At 38.8% G+C, this 17,783-nt stretch overlaps 1 protein-coding gene across 6 annotated transcripts in view; it reads right to left on the bottom strand.

The window, feature by feature from the left end:
- The window catches only part of Htr4 (5-hydroxytryptamine receptor 4), a 209,540-nt gene that overhangs the window by 32,981 nt on the left and 158,776 nt on the right, over positions 1–17,783 (bottom strand). For 2 of the 6 annotated variants that reach the window (XM_045132630.1, XM_045132629.1), the window contains exon 7: positions 15,408–15,533. The exons of 3 other annotated variants lie outside the window; for them this stretch is intronic. In XM_045132630.1, coding sequence (XP_044988565.1) covers positions 15,443–15,533 — 91 coding nt within the window. In that variant the 3' untranslated portion in view covers positions 15,408–15,442. Of the gene's footprint in view, positions 1–14,180; positions 14,537–15,407; positions 15,534–17,783 lie in introns of those variants that run through there. One more of the 6 variants, XM_045132632.1, reaches the window with a different exon arrangement.

The following is a 17,783-nucleotide window of genomic DNA, read 5'->3' as shown; positions in this document are numbered from 1 at the left end:
GGACATTGGATTTTGTCGAAGGTTTTCTCTGCATCTAATGAGATTATCATGTGATTTTTGTCTTTCAACCCATTTATATAATGTATTACATTTTAGATTTGCAAATATTGAACCATCCCTGCATCTCTGGGATAAAGCCTACTTGGTCAGGGTGAATAATCTTTTTGATATATTCTTGTATTCTGTTTGCCAATATTTTGTTGAGAATTTTTGCATCTATGTTCATGAGGGAGATTGGTCTGTAATTTTCGTTCTTTTTTTATTTTTTATTTTTTTCTATCTTTGCCTGGTTTTGGTATCAGGGTGATGCTGGCCTCATAGAAGGAGTTTGGTAGAATTCCTTCTTTTTCCATTTCCTGGAAAAGCTTAAGAAGCAATGGTGTTATGTCTTCCTTGAAGGTCTGGTAAAATTCAGCAGTGAATCCATCTGGGCCTGGGCTTTTTTTAGTTGGGTGATTATTGATAACTATTCAGATCTCCATGCTTGTTATAGGTCTATTTAAGTGATTAATCTCATCTTGATTTAATTTAGGTAGGTCATATAAATCAAGGAAATTATCCATTTCTTTCAGATTTTCATACTTTGTGGAGTATATACTTTTATAGTATGTCCCTATGATTTTTTTGAATGTCTCTGGAATATGTTGTGATGTTACCTTGTTCATGTCTGATTTTATTAATTTGTGTCTCTTCTCTCTTTCTTTTGGTCAGATTTGTAAGGGTTTATCAATCCTTTCAAAGAACCAACTCTTTGTTTCATTAAATCTTTGGATAGGTTTTTTTTTTTTTTTTTTTTTCTATTTCATTAATTTCTGCCCTAATCTTTATTATTTCTTCCTGCCTACTGATTTTTGGTTTGCCTTGTTCTTCTTTTTCCAAGGCTTTAAAGAGAAGCATTAGGTTGTTTACTTGTGACCTTTCTAATTTCTTAATATAGGCACTTAAGGATATTAATTTGCCTCTTAGAACTGCCTTCATTGTGTCCCAGAGATTTTGGTATGTTGTGTTCTCATTATCATTTGACCCTATAATTTTTTTGATTTCCTTCTTGATTTCTTCATTGACCCATTGATCATTTAGTAGTGTATTGTTTAGTTTCCATGATTTTGTGTATGCTCTATAGCCTTTCTTGCTACTGATTTGTAGTTTAATTCCATTGTGGTCAGATAGAATGCAAGGAATTATTTCAATTTTCCTGAATTTGTTAAGATTTGCTTTGTGTCCTAATATGTGGTCCATTTTAGAGAATGTTCCATGTGCCGCTGAAAAGAATGTATTTTCTGCAGCATTTGAATGAAATGACCTGTATTTATCTGTTCAGTTCATTCTTTCTATGACCTCATTTAGTCCAGATGCCTCTCTGTTTATTTTTTCCCGGGATGACCTGTCAATTAATGAGAGTGGGGTATTAAAGTCACCCACCACCACTGTGTTTGGTGCTATCTGTGACCTTATTTCTAATAGTGTTTATTTGACAAATTTGGGAGCCCCCATGTTAGGTGCATATATGTTTAGGATTGTAATGTTCTCCTGTTGGAGTGTGTCCTTAATCAATATAAAATGACCTTCCTTATCTTTCTTGACTAACATAGGAATGAAGTCTACCTTGTCAGATATTAGGATAGCAACCCCTGCTTGTTTTCTAGGCCCATTTGCTGGAAACACCGTCTTCCAACCTTTCACCCTAAAATAATGTCTATCCTTTGTAGAAAGGTGAGTTTCTTGGAGACAACAAATTGTAGGATCCTGCTTTTTAACCCAGTCTGCAAACCTATGTCTTTTGGTTGGGCATTGAAGCCATTGATATTAAGAGATATTATTGAAAGGTTTGTATTTATGTTTGCATTTTTCTTTTTTTTTTTTTTGTGGTTCTGGTTCTACCTTTGCTGTCTTGTGTTAACTAGTATTTGAGTATTGCTTGTTTTTTCCAGGTTCTTTATATGTGTGCTGTTCCTTTTCTTCAGCATGGAGGATCCTATCAAGTATTTTCTGTAGAGCTGGTTTTGTCTTCAAATACTCCTTTAACTGCTTTTTCATGGAATGTCCTTAATCTCCATCTATTTGAATGGATAACTTTGCAGGATAAAGTAACCTAGGTTGACAGTTGTTATTGTTCAGATCTTGGAATATATCACTCCAAGCCCTTCTGGCTTTTAAAGTTTGTGTTGAATAATCTGCTGTGATCCTAATGGGCTTGCTTTTGTAGGTAACTTGATTTTTCTCTCTAACTGCTTTCAATATTTTGTCTTTGGTTTGTGTGTTTTGTAGTTTAATTATGATATGGCGAGGAGAGGTTCTTTCCAGGTTTTGTCTGGCTGGGGTTCTAAAAGCTTCCTGTATCTACCTTGGCACCTCTTTCCCAATTGGGGGGAAGTTTTCTTCTATGATTTTGGTGAAGATGCCTACTATGCCTTTGGGGTGGAATTCTCCTTCTACTATGCCCTGATTTCTTGTATTTGATCTTTTCACAGTGTCCCGAATATCTTGAAATTCCCATTCATACTTTTCTATAAGTTTGTCTTTCTTTTTGTTGGACTGTATTAGATCTGCTACCTGGTCTTCTAGCTTAGAAATCCTGTCTTCTCCTTCATCCATTCTACTGGTGAGATTTTCTACAGAGTTTTTTATTTCATTAACTGTGTTGCTAGTAATTCTGACTGGTATTTCTTTATTATTTCTATTTCCTTATTTATGTCTTGTATTGCCTTCTTTATTTCATGAAATTGGTGTCCTGTGTCTTCTTTGATTTCCTCTTTGATTTCTTCTTTGATTCCTTTGATTTGTTCTTTGACTTCTTTGAACATATTTATAATCATTCTTTTGAAATCTTTCTCAGGCATTTCCTCTAACTCGTTCTCACTGGAGGTCATTTCTGATGCATTAATACTTTTAGATGGATTTATATTGTCTTGCTTTTTAGTGTTTCTTGTGTTAAAACGTATATATTTTTGCATCTTGGTTAAGCTAATGTTTGGATTTTCTAGCTACCTAGGTATTCTTAGCTGTATCAATTGATTTGATGTTATATATCTTCTTGAAATGGACTTCAAGTCAAAGAAGCTGAGAGTTAGCCATCCCAGTGCCCAGTTCTATGACTTACACAAAAGTCTTATAATAAATCCATCTTTAGTGACTAAAGTAGCTAATTTCTGATTAAATTAGTCATTCTCCACAATCTTAGACATTTGTCTAGGCTTTTCTGGACTTATCATTTGAGTGTTATTTTGAGGAAAGATTGTCTAGAAAATCATTCTTCTGACAGTAATGACAATAGAAAACTGGCCTTAGGGCTTTGAAATAAATACATCATGCACCAGTGTTAGGACAATAGGAAGGACTTGATGATTTCATCATAAATTAATAATATGAATATATCTGCCAATATGGTCTCACATTAAAGCTGGGACTTAAAAAAATTATTTATTTATTAGAGACAGAGAGAGGAAGGGAAGGAGAGAGATAGAGAGAGAGAGAGAATTGGTGCACCAGGGCCTCTAGGTATTGCAAACAAACTCCAGATGCGTGCACCACCTTGTGCATCTGGCTTATTTGTGACCTGGAGAATTGAACCTGGGTTCTTAGGCTTTGCAGGATGTGCCTTAACTGCTAAGCCATCTCTCCAGCCATGAGGCTTTTATTTTTGTTTAGCCTTGAGTTTTTATTTCAGGTAATAAATGAAATTCATGGAACACATCAAAGTTTCTGTGTATGTGTACAAAGTTTTAGAGGAAAGGATGATATATTTTCATGAAACTAACAATATTTTGTGATGCTTTAAGTGTTGGTGGCACTATAGTGAAATTGTTCTGCTGTAGTGGACAGCTGGCTAGGAAAAGACAAGGATAGAAGTCACAGAGGTGTCATGATCAGTACTAGGGTTTTCATATACCCTCATCAATGTGACACTTTGTAAATCCTCAGGACAGCAGGCCACATACATGGGGTCTCACAGTAACTCTCTAGGTGTCACTGCACATGGCTGGCTGGATGTGCACACCTATCTGGATGAACATTTGCCAGTCAGGGGTGGCTGAAGGGCAGAGCACTTGAGGAAATCAGTGGTGAAGGAAGCTACAGAATGTTTCTCTGTAGTACATTCCATTTTTATAATTAGCTTCACACTTGGCTCACACACTGCCATAACAAACTTGTTATTGTTCATTATTAATACATAACATAATGCTTGGAATGCAGTGGGTGCTTAGTAATCAAATTTGCTTAAAGAAAGATGAGCATAGTGATGGAAATGATGACAGTTGTCCCTTCCAATCTTGAGGTGATTAATAACATCACTTCTATTATCCTGAGGTGTACATGAATAACATGCCCTTTCTACCTAGAAGTTCATTTTGACCTCTTACTGTTATTGGTCATGGTTGTTTTGTGTTTAGATAGTTAACTTGGACATTTCTCTTTGGTATGTGGATGCAAGAGCATCCAAGGAAATTATGGTTGTTGCTCCCAGGGAACTAGGTCATGTGGAAAATGTATTACGGAGCTCAGAGTAGACTGGATTAGCTTTCACAGACAAGGTAGTTCAGAAGCATGCCTTGGCCTTAACTGGAAAAGAGTAGAAGAATGTATGCTCAGTAGGCTGTAGCAGAGCAAGAAATCACAAATGGCCCAGCGAGCTGGAAAAAGAAGTGGGGCTTGACCTAATTACTTATTCTACTCTGAAGGAGGAAATGTGTTATGGGTGTGGGCAACATATCAATGGGCAGGTGGGAACCACTCATAGTTTTTGAGTTATAGTTGTTGAAAATGGAAAATTTTAGACAGAAATATAATTTTATCTTTTATTTTTGTTATTTACTGTTATGTGTGAGTTTGTGAGTTAAAGAGCAATTAACTGGACAGTGTGCACAGATGAGATGGAGAGATAAGAAGCTAGTGGAAGTTGTCATGACAGGCATGATGAAGAGCAGGCTCTGAGCAGTAGCAGTGAAACCAGAAACACAAGGCCAGACAACTAGTTTCTAAGTAAAACAACCTGGAGGATAAATGTAAGAGGCATGTAAGGCACAGAAATCTGACACCTTTCCATCTGGAATGTTAGACAAACAGAACTTTTAAAAAATGTTTTATTCTCAAGGGGAAAGAGAATGAGAACAAAAGAATGGGCTCACCAGGGCCTTTTGCTCCTGCAAACACAGCACTTTATGTATCTGGCATTTACATGGGTATTGAGGATTTGAGCCTGGGCTGAACCCAGGCTGGGAGGCTTTGCAAGTGAGAACTTTTAACTGCTGAGCCATCTCCCCAGCCCAAAAAGCAGAAATTATATTTTGAGTTTGTTGCCCACTACTACATGATTTAGAATTATAACACCTTAATTAAACTTACTGGGCTTAGCACATTCTGTTCAGCTTTCTATTTTCTATGACTGCACCTTCTCCCTGCTATTAACAGAGAAGCCCATTGAACAAAACTGATTTGTATTTCTATCCTCTAACAGCATAGTGAATTCAAGTGAATGAATAGATTTGGTGGGGTGTCAGGAGAAATGGGAGAACAACTCAGAAGGGGAAGTACCTTGCCAGGATTCACCCTGCTGCTGTTAAGTGGCAGAATTCAAGGTGAAGCCAGAATTTTTCTGTCATTCAGTCCAGCACATTGGAATCATCAGCTGCAATAGGAAGAAATGAATAGGAAAGAAATGTTGGGAAATTAGAAAATAAACGGACTGCTCTCTACTGTAAGGGCTGTTATTAAATAAGACAGAATCCTAGAATGAGTCTGGCCTTTGAGTTTTACCAGCTCAGTGTTGCCAGAGACTCTTAAAAGGAGCACAGTAATAAGGGTGACCTTGACAAGACTGCTTCTTCCCAGCGCTCCCACTGACTCACCTGGACCAATGGCCCTCTCTCCTGGTGGTCTGGAACAAGAGGTCCCACAGATGGTGACTTAGCTCAGCCATCTAGGGCCTTTTCATTTGAGATTATGGAGTCCTGGCTTGAGTGCCCTTTCACTAGCCTTAGCAAGGAATGATTCAATCTCTCCCTGGCAAGTGCCTGAGGATGACAAAGAGAGATTACTACAAGGCTTTGGACAAAGAATGTGGGGTTAAAGGGAGGATGGCCTGTGTTCTGGCCAAGAATTTCATAATTAAGCAGTGGCATATGGACCCCCACTTGGACCTTGTTGACTAGAGAAGACCATATAGCAATGATAGTCATGCTAATTCGGGGAACCAAGGCTGTAATGAAATGGCATAACTACTTAATGGTATTCAACATTGAGAAAGATTCCATTGCAATGGAATTATCTGATATCAGCCAAGTTTTTTTTTTTTTTTTTTTTTAAAACAGATCATATATGTTCTTTCATTACGGCTCTAGTATCTGGACCAATTTTAATGACTATTCACCTAAGGTACTATAATCTTCACACCTATTATAAACTGTCTCCTAATTTCAAAAGGGCCTCTTCATAGTTTGATGCTATTGTTTTTTTCTCTCACCTGGGAAGCAGGTAGAAAATAAAGTATGGATTCTTAATATAGGCAAATCAAGGCTTGTATCTTGCACTGTTTACTTATATTTGTATAACCCTGGGTCAGATAATTAACATCTTTAATACTCATTTTACTTATTCTACACTCACTAGGTATATATTTCTATTCTGACTCCATAGCTGAATCTTTTGTCATCTCCTTCTTGTCCTGAACAGCATACTTCTCCCTTGTCCAACATCTGGCATCACTGAAATCACTGCTTACAACTTCTACTGTTTGTCTGCTCCTGGTTTCTCAACACCATCTCCATATGATTCAACATGCTGCTTTTGATTTCCAAATTCACAGAATCCAAAACAATAAGAGTAACAGCTACACTTCCATGAAAGCTACTGTTTTTCAGACACTCAGCCAATCAACCCCTGAACCTTCATAACAATGCTATGGGAATGTGCTATCAGTATCCCTTCTGCTTCAAAGAAGAAACTGGAACTCTGAGACTTAAGGATTTGCCTGAAGCATCACAATATATAAGTAGTATAGTACAGCCTGGATCTCTATCCAAGTCCAGCTAATACCAAAATCTAAGCTCTGAAGATGAGTTCACAGTATACAAAAAGCAAAACCAAAGGCAGGAATGTAGTAGAGCTGTATCCAGTCCTACAGAAGGTTAATTACTAAGGATGCTGAGTGTTTTAGTTACATTCTTATTGCTGGAACAAAACATCCTACCAAAAGCAGCTTGTGGGAGTAAAGGATTTATTTTGGCTTATAGTCTTGAGGTGAAGCTCCGTGATGGCAGGGAAAATAATGGCATGACCAGTGGCTGAATATTACCTCTACCACAGCATGAAAGTGAGCAGAACACTGGCAAGAGGAAGATGGCTATAGCACCCATAAGCCTACCCCCAGAATGCACCTACTTCTGTAGCAAGGCTCCAATTTCCAAATTGCCAGCAGCTGGAAAGCAAGTACCCAAAACACATGAGTTTATGGAAATACCTAATTTAAACATTTATATTCTGCCCTTGTCCTCCATAAACTGATGGCCATCCACAGTGTAAAATGCAATACACTCAGTCTAACTTTTAAAAGTTCCCATAGGTTTTATTAATCCCAATGCTGTTCATACAACCCAATAATCCAAGGTCTCTTAACTACTAGCTGTAAAACTAAAATAATATAATAGCACAGAATAAACATTCATACTACAGAAGATGGCATTGGGAATATCAAGGAAAGATTGAACCAATATAAGATCTAAAACAAACAGGGAAAATATAAAGTTCTATAGCTCCAAATTGAGCATCTCTAACCAGTGTGAAAGTCTCTGCAGTCCCAACTTTACCCCACCAGCTAGGCTGCTCACAGCCTGGGGAAAACTCCATCCTGAGAAAGCACCTCTTTGGCAGCCATCTCATAGTCCTGGCTGGGGTCTCCCTGAAATCCACAGTTCCTCCTCATGGCTCCATCAGACATCCGTATAGGAACTTCCAACAACCCTGCTTCACCCTGCCCATGGCCATTTCCAAAACACAACACCACATTACAAATCCAATGACCCTCTTTTTCCTACATTTGTTATACTCCTATACTACCAGTGGACTACCAATATGTTAACCCAGTGAGTAATAAAGCTAATTTTGAAGAGCAGGCTGCTCCTTCAGCATTTAGGATCCCCTTTTTTCAAGAGTCTCCATACTTTTTGCTGTCCCAATGTAGGACGTCTGGCCCCATCTCAATGATGGTACTATTTCAAACAATTGCAGGTGAATGGGTATTGTCTCCAGCCTAAAACTTCCAATCTATCTGCTCACATCAGTCTATTTCTATGCAACACAAGCCTACACATGTTCTCAGGACACAGGTGGCAGAACACAGCAAGCATCTCACCTAAATTGCTTATAGACCAGTCCTGACAAAGTTCTTTCTTCCCCACTTTATCCAAACCTCATAGTCCATAGTTCTTACTGTATCTACATCTTTCAATTTTGATCAGCATGGTCCATGAAGGTCTGCCTTCAGCACTACAAGGTGTCTCTTAGGCCAAGGTTTCAAATCATTCCACATCCTCCTGCAAATCAGTTATAAAAGGTCAAAAGCCACACAGTTAGGTTTCTCACATCACAGATTCTACCCCTCTGGTACGAATTTTCTGTTGTTGTTACCTTCTCATTACTGTCATAAAGCACTCAACCAAAAGCAGCTTGTGGGATAAAAGTTTTATTTTGTCTTAGAGACTCAAGGGTAAGCTCCACAAACACAGAGAAAAATATGGAATGAGCAGATGCTGGGCAACACCTCTGCCACAGCAGGTAGAACATCACAGCATGACAGTGAGCTGAATGTGGGCAAGGGAAAACTGGCTTTGACACCCATAAGTCCACCTCCAGCAACATACTCCAGCAAGGCTTTAATTCCCAAATTGGCATCAGCTGGGAACCAAGCACCAAAGACACATGAGTTCATGGGTGACGCCAAACTCAAACCTGCACACTGGGGAAGTAATGTCCATCCAGAAGCTGACATCTTTTGAACAACCTCAATGACATCATAGCCTGGGTCCATCCTATACCCATGGTCTAGTTCATCCTTTCTTCATTTCATGTATTATTAAATGCTGTGGCAATTTCCTCTAGGATTATATAAAGTCATCACTTCACTTAGAACAGGCTTAAGTACTTTTATAATAGACAGACATGAACCACAAAAGAATATAAGCTTGCAATAAATTGGGAAAATGTGGTATTTCAAAATGCTAATCCTATTGCTATTTGTAAGAAATATGATAAACACACTGATTTTACTCAAAACTGTCACATTAAGGTTTTCTTTTTATCAGAAGTCTGTGGCTTTTGCAGTGGGTCAAATGTTACCTGCAAGAGCAGCAGTGAGGGTCTGAAAGGGTAAGTTGAGATGCACAGTACTGAGGTCAGAAACAGTGGGAAGCTTTGGATTCTTTTAACCAAGTAAAATTAGTCAATTTATTAAGTATTTTCAGTCCCAAAAAGTTTATGCTGAGCATTAGGGGAAAAAACCACAGGCAGTATCAGGTGATCACTGCCCTTGAGGAGCTAAGCAGACAGAACACAGAAAGATCACCAATGAGCTGTGGTGAAAAACACCAAACTGTCCAAGAAGGGGAACTAATGCATTTGGAGACTGGATGTCATTGTAAAAATAAAACAAAACAACAGAAAAACACCTCATGCTATCTTGGAGGCTGGCAAAAGTTTCAAGAAGAAGGTGGTATTTGAGAGATGTTAGGGAACATGTGCCTGATGGAAGGCATGGCTGGAGCAGGTGCCTGGGTGTACAAAGTCAAAGGGAAATTGAGTGAAGCATGGAGCTTATTTGCAGGAATAAAGAATAAAGGGAGTGTGGGCAAAATTGTGACACTAGTTATGGAAACAAAAACAAAGACTTACCAGGCAGTTATGGGTCCTCTGGGGGAGGTGGATAGGGTGATGGCACACTCATTGGATTTTGGAGACTGATGCCCCAGATAATGTCAGTATGGATGTAGGATAATGCCAGTAAAGATGAAGGTATGGAAATACTCAGAAAAAAATATCTAATGATTGTATGCCAGATGGATTTCTCCTTGTTTCTAGTGAATGAATGGTTCAATAAGAAATCTCTTTTCTAGCTAGCTAAGCTTTTTTTTTTCTTTTCTTCTAAGAAGATGCTATGAGGAATCAGCTAACTTAAAGCTAATGTAAAAGCATGGTATAAGCATGTCTGTATTTATTTACAGGTAGTCAAACATCCATAGAGCAATAGTGGAGACAAAGGTCAAGAGTACCCATGAAGAAAATACATTTCTTTTAAAGATGGTCTTGTTACTAAGCAAAAAAGGACAAAGATAGACCAGGTCCCTCAATAAGTGATAACAGAAAAACTTGACTCAGCAGGAACTAAGTGTCATTCCCAGCTACAGACAGCATCTCTAACCAGAAAATTCTAAGTGAAGTGCCCTTATGTTCAGCTTAGTCTCCATATCTTTACATATATTTGGCACAACCACAAAATATACAGAGTGAAGTTGTGTAACATGTAAAATGTGTCTCCCTTGCCAGATACATGGTAAATAACTGGTCAGTGGTATGTAACAATTCTGAATTAGCATCAACCCTTACTTATTTCTCTGACCCCACGTTTCCACACTCTCTGAGCTCCAGCCTCACAAGTTAAGCTCATTCCTGCACCCAAGGCATTGACATCTGCTGTTCCCTTTGTCCAATCCAATATTTTTCTAGATCAAATGTATAACTGACTCCTTCTTATCCCTGATGCCAGGGTTCACTTCTTCCTAAACCTTCCCTAAGCATCCAGGTAATTGTACATCACCCTTTTTTTGACATGTACATTTTATTAATATTCTCTTCAGCGCATGTCAGTATCTAAACCTGTCTAAACCACATACATGCCTTCTTATTTATGTTTTAGTTTATAGGGAAGAGATCTTGAAAATATTGCTCATATATAGACCTTTGTCAACACAGTCAAGTACACAGTGTGTTCAGAATCTGTTTCTTTGAACCCTGTGGTGTTGTTGACATAAATGAACCACAGAAAGATAGAAATGCAGGTGCTAGTTCTTCCCCTTAAGCAGATCTAAAGGTAGCTCCTCCAGATTCAAGATAGAGAGATGACCGTTTTCCAAGGTTAATCCAAAGATGACTTCTACAGGAGGTTTCTGTGCCCTAGAGTTCTACCCAGACATGGCAGGTGCCTCACAGCTGTTACAGTGTATGCTTTCATCCTAGGGAGTTCCAGGTGATGGGGTCTTTTTGGTATGAAAGGTTTTTTTTTTTTTTTTTTTTTACGATATTGAACATTTTTTAAATTTGTATTTATTTATTTAATAGTGAGAGAAATAATGGGTGCAGCAGGGTCTCCAGCCTCTGCAAATGAACTCCAGACACATGTGCTACCTTGTGTATATGGCTTATATGGGCCCTTTGGCTGTGCAAGCAAATGCCTTAACTGCTAAGCCCAGAAGAGGTTTTCTATAAAGTAAGGGGGAAATGTGATTCTGGGTTAAGGGTTGATTTCTAGAAAAATAACTTGCATTAGTCTTATAGACACTGTTCCAGAAAAACTAAGAATGGAAAGCAAGTACTATCAGGGGTGACTCTCTAGGCCAGCTGGTAAGAACATTGGTTGAAATGAGCAGAGATACAGGATTCAGAATTATCTTTTCCCCAAATCCTTTGACTCTCATGTACAAGGGGAGTTTTGAAGTAATTCTGATGTATACATTTTGTAATTGTCCATTCCCTGTATTTCAAAAATGTCGAAAACAGAGACCCCACAAGTAAAGAACTTTCAGTCTTCTCTGGTTTATGGAAGTCTTTCCATTTTTACATACTCAGAAGGGGTGGGACCAGAATTCCTCTAACACACAATCTGGATCAAAGGGAGCGGGCCTTCAGCTCTTGGATGATTTCTGACATTAAAAAAATAATGTTTTAGGCAATGAAGCACAAATTCAACAATTTAACCCCAAAATCTGTAGCTATGCTTACTGTGAAGGACCCTTGTGGTCTGTGTCCTGACAGTGGCTTACCTGGATCCCCATGTTACAGACATCCACCCAGTGCTTGAGATCTTAATAGGGATGATAGGCAGACAGTCAGGTAGAATTATATTACATATGGGCCCTGGGTATCTGGATTTACCTTAAGGACAACCTGATATTGGAGACAGAAAACTATCTCAAATAACAATAGTTTGTGTGGAATTTCCTGGACTATGGGCATTACAGAGATATTCCATGATACTGAGACATGGAGAATGACTTTGGTATTTTACTGCATTAATCAAAACTCCATTGTAAATTTTAGGATTTAAATTTTATTTAATATATGGTTTATATAAACATGTACAGAATGCATTCATATAAACATATGTATAATGTATGAATGTTCATCAGTAAAAAGAATTTACTAATAAAAAATTCTATGCAGGCTCCTAAATTTTTTCCAAGAACATATTCCTAGCAACTATACCGAAAGTACCTATCATAAAGTCAGGGGTGCTTCCCATGGAAACAAGGTTATGACCAGGGATCATAATGCCTTAAAAACCTTAGCTTCAGATAAACCATAGTATTCTAATAAAAAAGGTAACACCACCATTAGAATTTGTAATACTTCAAAGTTATAAAATTTGTTTCATGTTCTATATATCAGGCACACATATACTTAATATATTGTTTATATAAGGGGACTCAGTTCTTATAACTATACAAGTGGCCCATCTGATACTTTGATATAATGTAAGCAGAATTAAGGTATTACCTAAAATATCATTCAACCATAATTAAAACTGTTTATACAGACTGTCAGGGTAAGAAAAAGTATCAAAAGTTCAGTATCTTAGTAGACTCCCTATATAACATTCTTTTCAGCTAGTGTCATTCATAGTATGTTCATCATTTGACTTTAAAATATATATATTCTATTTAAGAATAATATGTATATGAATAATTTACAAGTATGAGTTAATTTGATAGCATAGGAATTTTTTCTCCAAATACATTTTTATGATGGATATCAGGCATAGGAATTTAGCTCATGAAAATGTGAAGTTTATATAAAAATTGGACTTACCAAAATAAGCCAATAATCTTGTCTCTGTCCATCCATCCCTTTACTTTGACAATAACAAAATCCCTTTAAATGAGAATGTGATGTGCAAATTTATGTTGGGCAACCTGAAGTGACTAAATGACAAGGTCAGTTTTGGAAGAATTGGTTCCCAAAGACTTCTTTTGGGAACTGTTTTCATTACAGAACGCTCATTCTCTGTCCTGAATCTCCTTTTAGTGGATAAGTCCTTAGCCCTGAGAGCTCAGGCACATCCACCAGTATTCAAAACATTCAGAGTAATAAACCACATGACATGCCATTTTATGATTTCTACAACTGGTATGAAGGAGGCAGAGGAGATTCTGAGACCAGAGATGGTCTGCCAACAGTTCCATCCATTTAGTCAGTCACTGACTAACATGGCACACATACCATTTCCTCATCACTGTGCTCCTGGAGGTGGTGGGTAGGATGCATGGGCAGCCTGTGCCAGCTGGTTGATTTTCATCCTCTGGTCCAGGACCAAAAGTTTCAAAATCTTGATCTTGCTTCTCCTTTCATTGTATTAGAAAAGAGCCTCTTTTCTGGTGTTTGCTGAGCCCGGTGATGGCAGGGGAGCAAGGACTTGAAAATCAGAGGATATAAATCCAGCCACAGAGTCAGGATGTAAGTTAGAACTTACATGTTTTTTGTTTTGGACAAGAAGAGATCCCCAGTCATAACTGCTTGACTGTCCAGGGTTCCCAAGAAGCACTGGAACATGAAGCAGTATTTCTCAATAGCATAGAAGAATTCTAAGTGATGTCTGTCTTTCAGAGTCTACCTCTCTTCACCAAGGCATGACTTTGTCCTCCCAAATTCAGTCTTCACATGATAGCATTTGGATGATTTTGGCAATCTTCTTTTCCTTATTCCACAATTTCTTTTCTGTCAAGTTAGCTTCCTGACCAAAATCAATATTAGCAGGAGTTGTAAGTGACACCCCCTGAGCAGCTTGAAAAAAAAAAGAGTTTGCTAAATAATCCTGAGATGCAATCAGACCATAGCTGAGAAAACACATGGAACTTCACACAGCTCTGAGAAGTGGTATTTTCCTTCCTGATATCTTTGCTTTGCGAGAGTTGGGAAGAGCAATGGATTCAACTTTGAGTACAAGACATCAAGTTAATTTGAAGGGCAACATTGACCATGAATCTAGAAGGCCCAATCTAGGAAGGCCAATACTTTAACACAAAGCCAACAAAAGGCAGGCAGGCCAAGACTTTTTGAGGTAGCAGATGGCTATATAGCAGCATCCTGTTGTTCTAGAAATGGAAAGAAATCTTAAAGACTCTCCAATCTGAGCTTCAGTTGACAGACTTGTAGAGAGTGAAGTCCAGAGACAGAAGGAGATTTTCAAGGTCTCAGAGCTGGCATCCAGGTCCTCTAACTTGGAGTCAGATGTTGTATCCCATTTCTAACACTGGCAGGCTCTGTGCTCCTCCACCTGTGAGATAGCAGCAGTGACGGTGATGAGGCCACACAATGAGTTTTCAATAATTCTCTCCATTGGGAACAATAAAGCCAGATTGACAGTTTTTAATTGGGACTATGGGCTTCACTAAAAGCTTGTGGCAAAGATCCCAGGATCTCTTAATAAACATTCAAAATGTCTCCAGTCTTGCCTAAGGCTCTCTAGTAGATGTCCCATTCTAGCAGACAGGAAAATGAGCATCCTGGAAGAGAAGGCCTGGGCCTGGCACTGGAGGAAGCTGTTTTCCACTTCTTTCCAGGGTTGCTACACCGATTCTTTTGCAAAGACAGATCTCTGCCTGGCGTCTTCCAGGGTAAATAAAAGTGCCTGCCCTGAAAGAACACTGACACTAAACAGAGGGAAGAGTAAGTGGAATTCTGTGACTGACATGGGACTGGCGATATCTGCACCAAGACACAGAGGTGAAAGTGTATTGGTGTCCAGTACAGAACAAGGTAATTAAAGGACAGTGGATAGTTTGAACATGACTGTGGTACATGTTGCCTAGCAAGAAATGTGAACAAGACTGGCATAGATAGGATGTATTTTGACAGTATGAGAAGACACAGCAAAGAAGGCATATTTGGAAACATCTATGACTGATGTAGAACATAACAAGACAGACTAGACTACCAGAAGAAGATGTCAGGGACACCGGAGATGCCAAACCAGAGAGAAGGAATGATGGGACATGAAAAGTGAGCAAGCCCTTCTACACCCTGACTTCTTCCAATGCCACCGGCTAAAATCCTGGAGAAGAAGCCTGTTGTGTGTTGCAACTGCTCAAAAAGAATGCCAGGCGCAGTCACCCATAAACAGCAGCTTAGTACTGGCTTCTTTTGGAGCCACCGCTGTCTTCTGGGTCATTGTCCCAGGGTCCTAAGTGTTACTGGGATGTGCAGACACCAAAGGAGAAGTTGTTGTGGGGTGGCACTGACTCTCCCACTGGCCACCACATTCCACTGCATCCCTGGAGGAGGAGAAGATTAGAGCACCTCAGTGTTGAGATGGATGTCAAGGATTCCTCATGCAACATGTACACAGGGCAGCACAGTTGCTGCGTGTGGATCTCTTGGGGGAAAGCCAGCCTAAAATCACTCCTGAACAGCTTTAGCTATTAAAAACAGCCACTAGTGCTCAGTGAGCATCTACCTTTCTACAACTTCTACCTGGCAGAACATCTGTGCCCTTGAGGCCAACTCAAAATTCTGATCTCCACTGATTTTATCCTCCAATTTTTCTCTTCCTTAGGAAAATAGTTCATTAAGTGCTATGGTTTCCAGATCATATCCTATGATGGGCACTCTCCTCTGAATACAACTCATACTGTGATGATCTCTCTTAAAATACAACACCGAGAATGAGCACAAATCATCCTAGTAAGCCTGACACACCACATCCTTGTCTTCAGCACTTTAGTTTACTTGTATGAAGGCAAATGAATTGAATTTGTTTCTAACAACGGTAACATGGTATTTGCTAATACTGAGTTTGTTGCTAACTTCACATATGTATATATACATATATATTTTTAACACTGGTCACTTCCTATAGTGCATTGCTATATTATTATGGCTGGCTTATTTATTTGAGCTAAACTATAGAATACTACATTTGTCACAGTTAAATTTTATCTTATAGGTTTGGAAACCTTTTTTGGCCAGTTGATATCAATCAATATTATCAGAATTTCAACATTTAAGAGGATTGTTTTATATCTACTTAAACTAGGCTTTAAGTATTTGCAAATACACAGGAACACCAGATTACCTGTACTGCTACCGAGATATTTCAGTTTAGTGTCAGCTGCCCTTTAGGTTTTCAAACAAGGCAAAAGTATTCAGCAGGGTAGAGATAGAACAAAGAATCATGGTGCCCACCAAGTAAACACATAATTCTCAATGTGCTTGAGCAGGGCACACCAGGTCAGGTTTCATCCAATGACCTACTAATATGTCAAGCAGTAAACTATGTCCTGACCAATGAAGAATGCATTTGACAAGGATTGTTTTTTAAGGAAATAATTGTGACTCTTAATCACAAAGCACTGGTATAATAAATGTCTTAGAATTCTGGTAAGGCCTATTTTCAACTCTGGGTATGCAATTTCTAGGGTCCAGGTTTAGTCTTTCTTCAAGATATGGCTAAATGGTTTCTGATTTTTTAAATATTTTATTTATTTGAGAGATATAGAAAGGAGAGAGAGACAGAGAGGAAAGAAAAAGAGAGACAGAGAGAGAATGGGCACACCAGGGACTCTAGCCAGTATAAATGAACTCCAGATGCATGTGCCATCTTGTGCATCTGGTTTTATATGGGTACTGGAGAATTGAACCTGGGTCCTTTGGCTTTGCTAGCAAGTGCCTTAACAGCTAAGCCATCTCTCTAGCCCTGTGTTCTGATTTTTAAGTGTGGTACTTTGAATAGATGGCTTCCAATATATTCAGTGTTTATTAGTTTGTAGTTTGGATCTGCAGTCACCTGGCTAGATAACGTGTCACTGGGTGGATTTTAAGGTGTGGTGGTGTCTTTGAAATTCCAATCTAAAGATATGCAAAGTGTGCCTAGCTGGAGTTCCTGAAGTGTGCTGTGTGGTTGTGCCTTTTGGGCTTGTGGCTATCTCTTTCTGCTTGGATCTGTGAAAGCAGGCCAGTTTCTTCTGCCATTGTGGAACTTCCCTGGGATCTGTAAGCTTCAATAAATATCCCTTCCTCCATAACTGTGCCTGGTCTGGAAGTTCATCTCAGTGAATCTGAAGCTGTCTGCTACACTAAGCTTCACTCTTCCACCTGTCCTAGAAGAGAGACATTTGGGAGCATTATCAACCTGCATTTAAGCCCATGAAACTTAGTATATTTTGTCTCAGAAATAGATCAAAGTTCCCATCAACTCTAGTAGTAACTTTCCTCTATTGTGTTCTTATTTTGTTCTAGTTGGAAGTCTTTTTTTTTGGGGGGGGGTATTGTTTTTTGAGATAGGGTCTTGCTCTAGCCCAGGTTGACCTGGAATACACTATGTAGTCTCAGGCTGGTATTGCATTTATAGTGATACTACTACCTCTGCCTCCTAAGTGTTGGATTAAAGGCCACATGCACCATGACGCCCAACAAGTCTCTATCCTACTTTTTTTAAAAATTTTTATTTTTTGTTTTACTTTCAAGGTAGGGTCTCACTCTAGCCCAAGCTGACCTGAAATTCACTATGTACTCTCAGGGTGGCC

This window comes from Jaculus jaculus, chromosome 13, assembly GCF_020740685.1.
Source record: "Jaculus jaculus isolate mJacJac1 chromosome 13, mJacJac1.mat.Y.cur, whole genome shotgun sequence".
In the NCBI taxonomy this organism is placed as follows: domain Eukaryota; kingdom Metazoa; phylum Chordata; class Mammalia; order Rodentia; family Dipodidae; genus Jaculus; species Jaculus jaculus.
The sequence above is the reverse complement of the archived record's forward strand: the minus strand, read 5'-3'. Positions and strand labels throughout refer to the sequence as shown.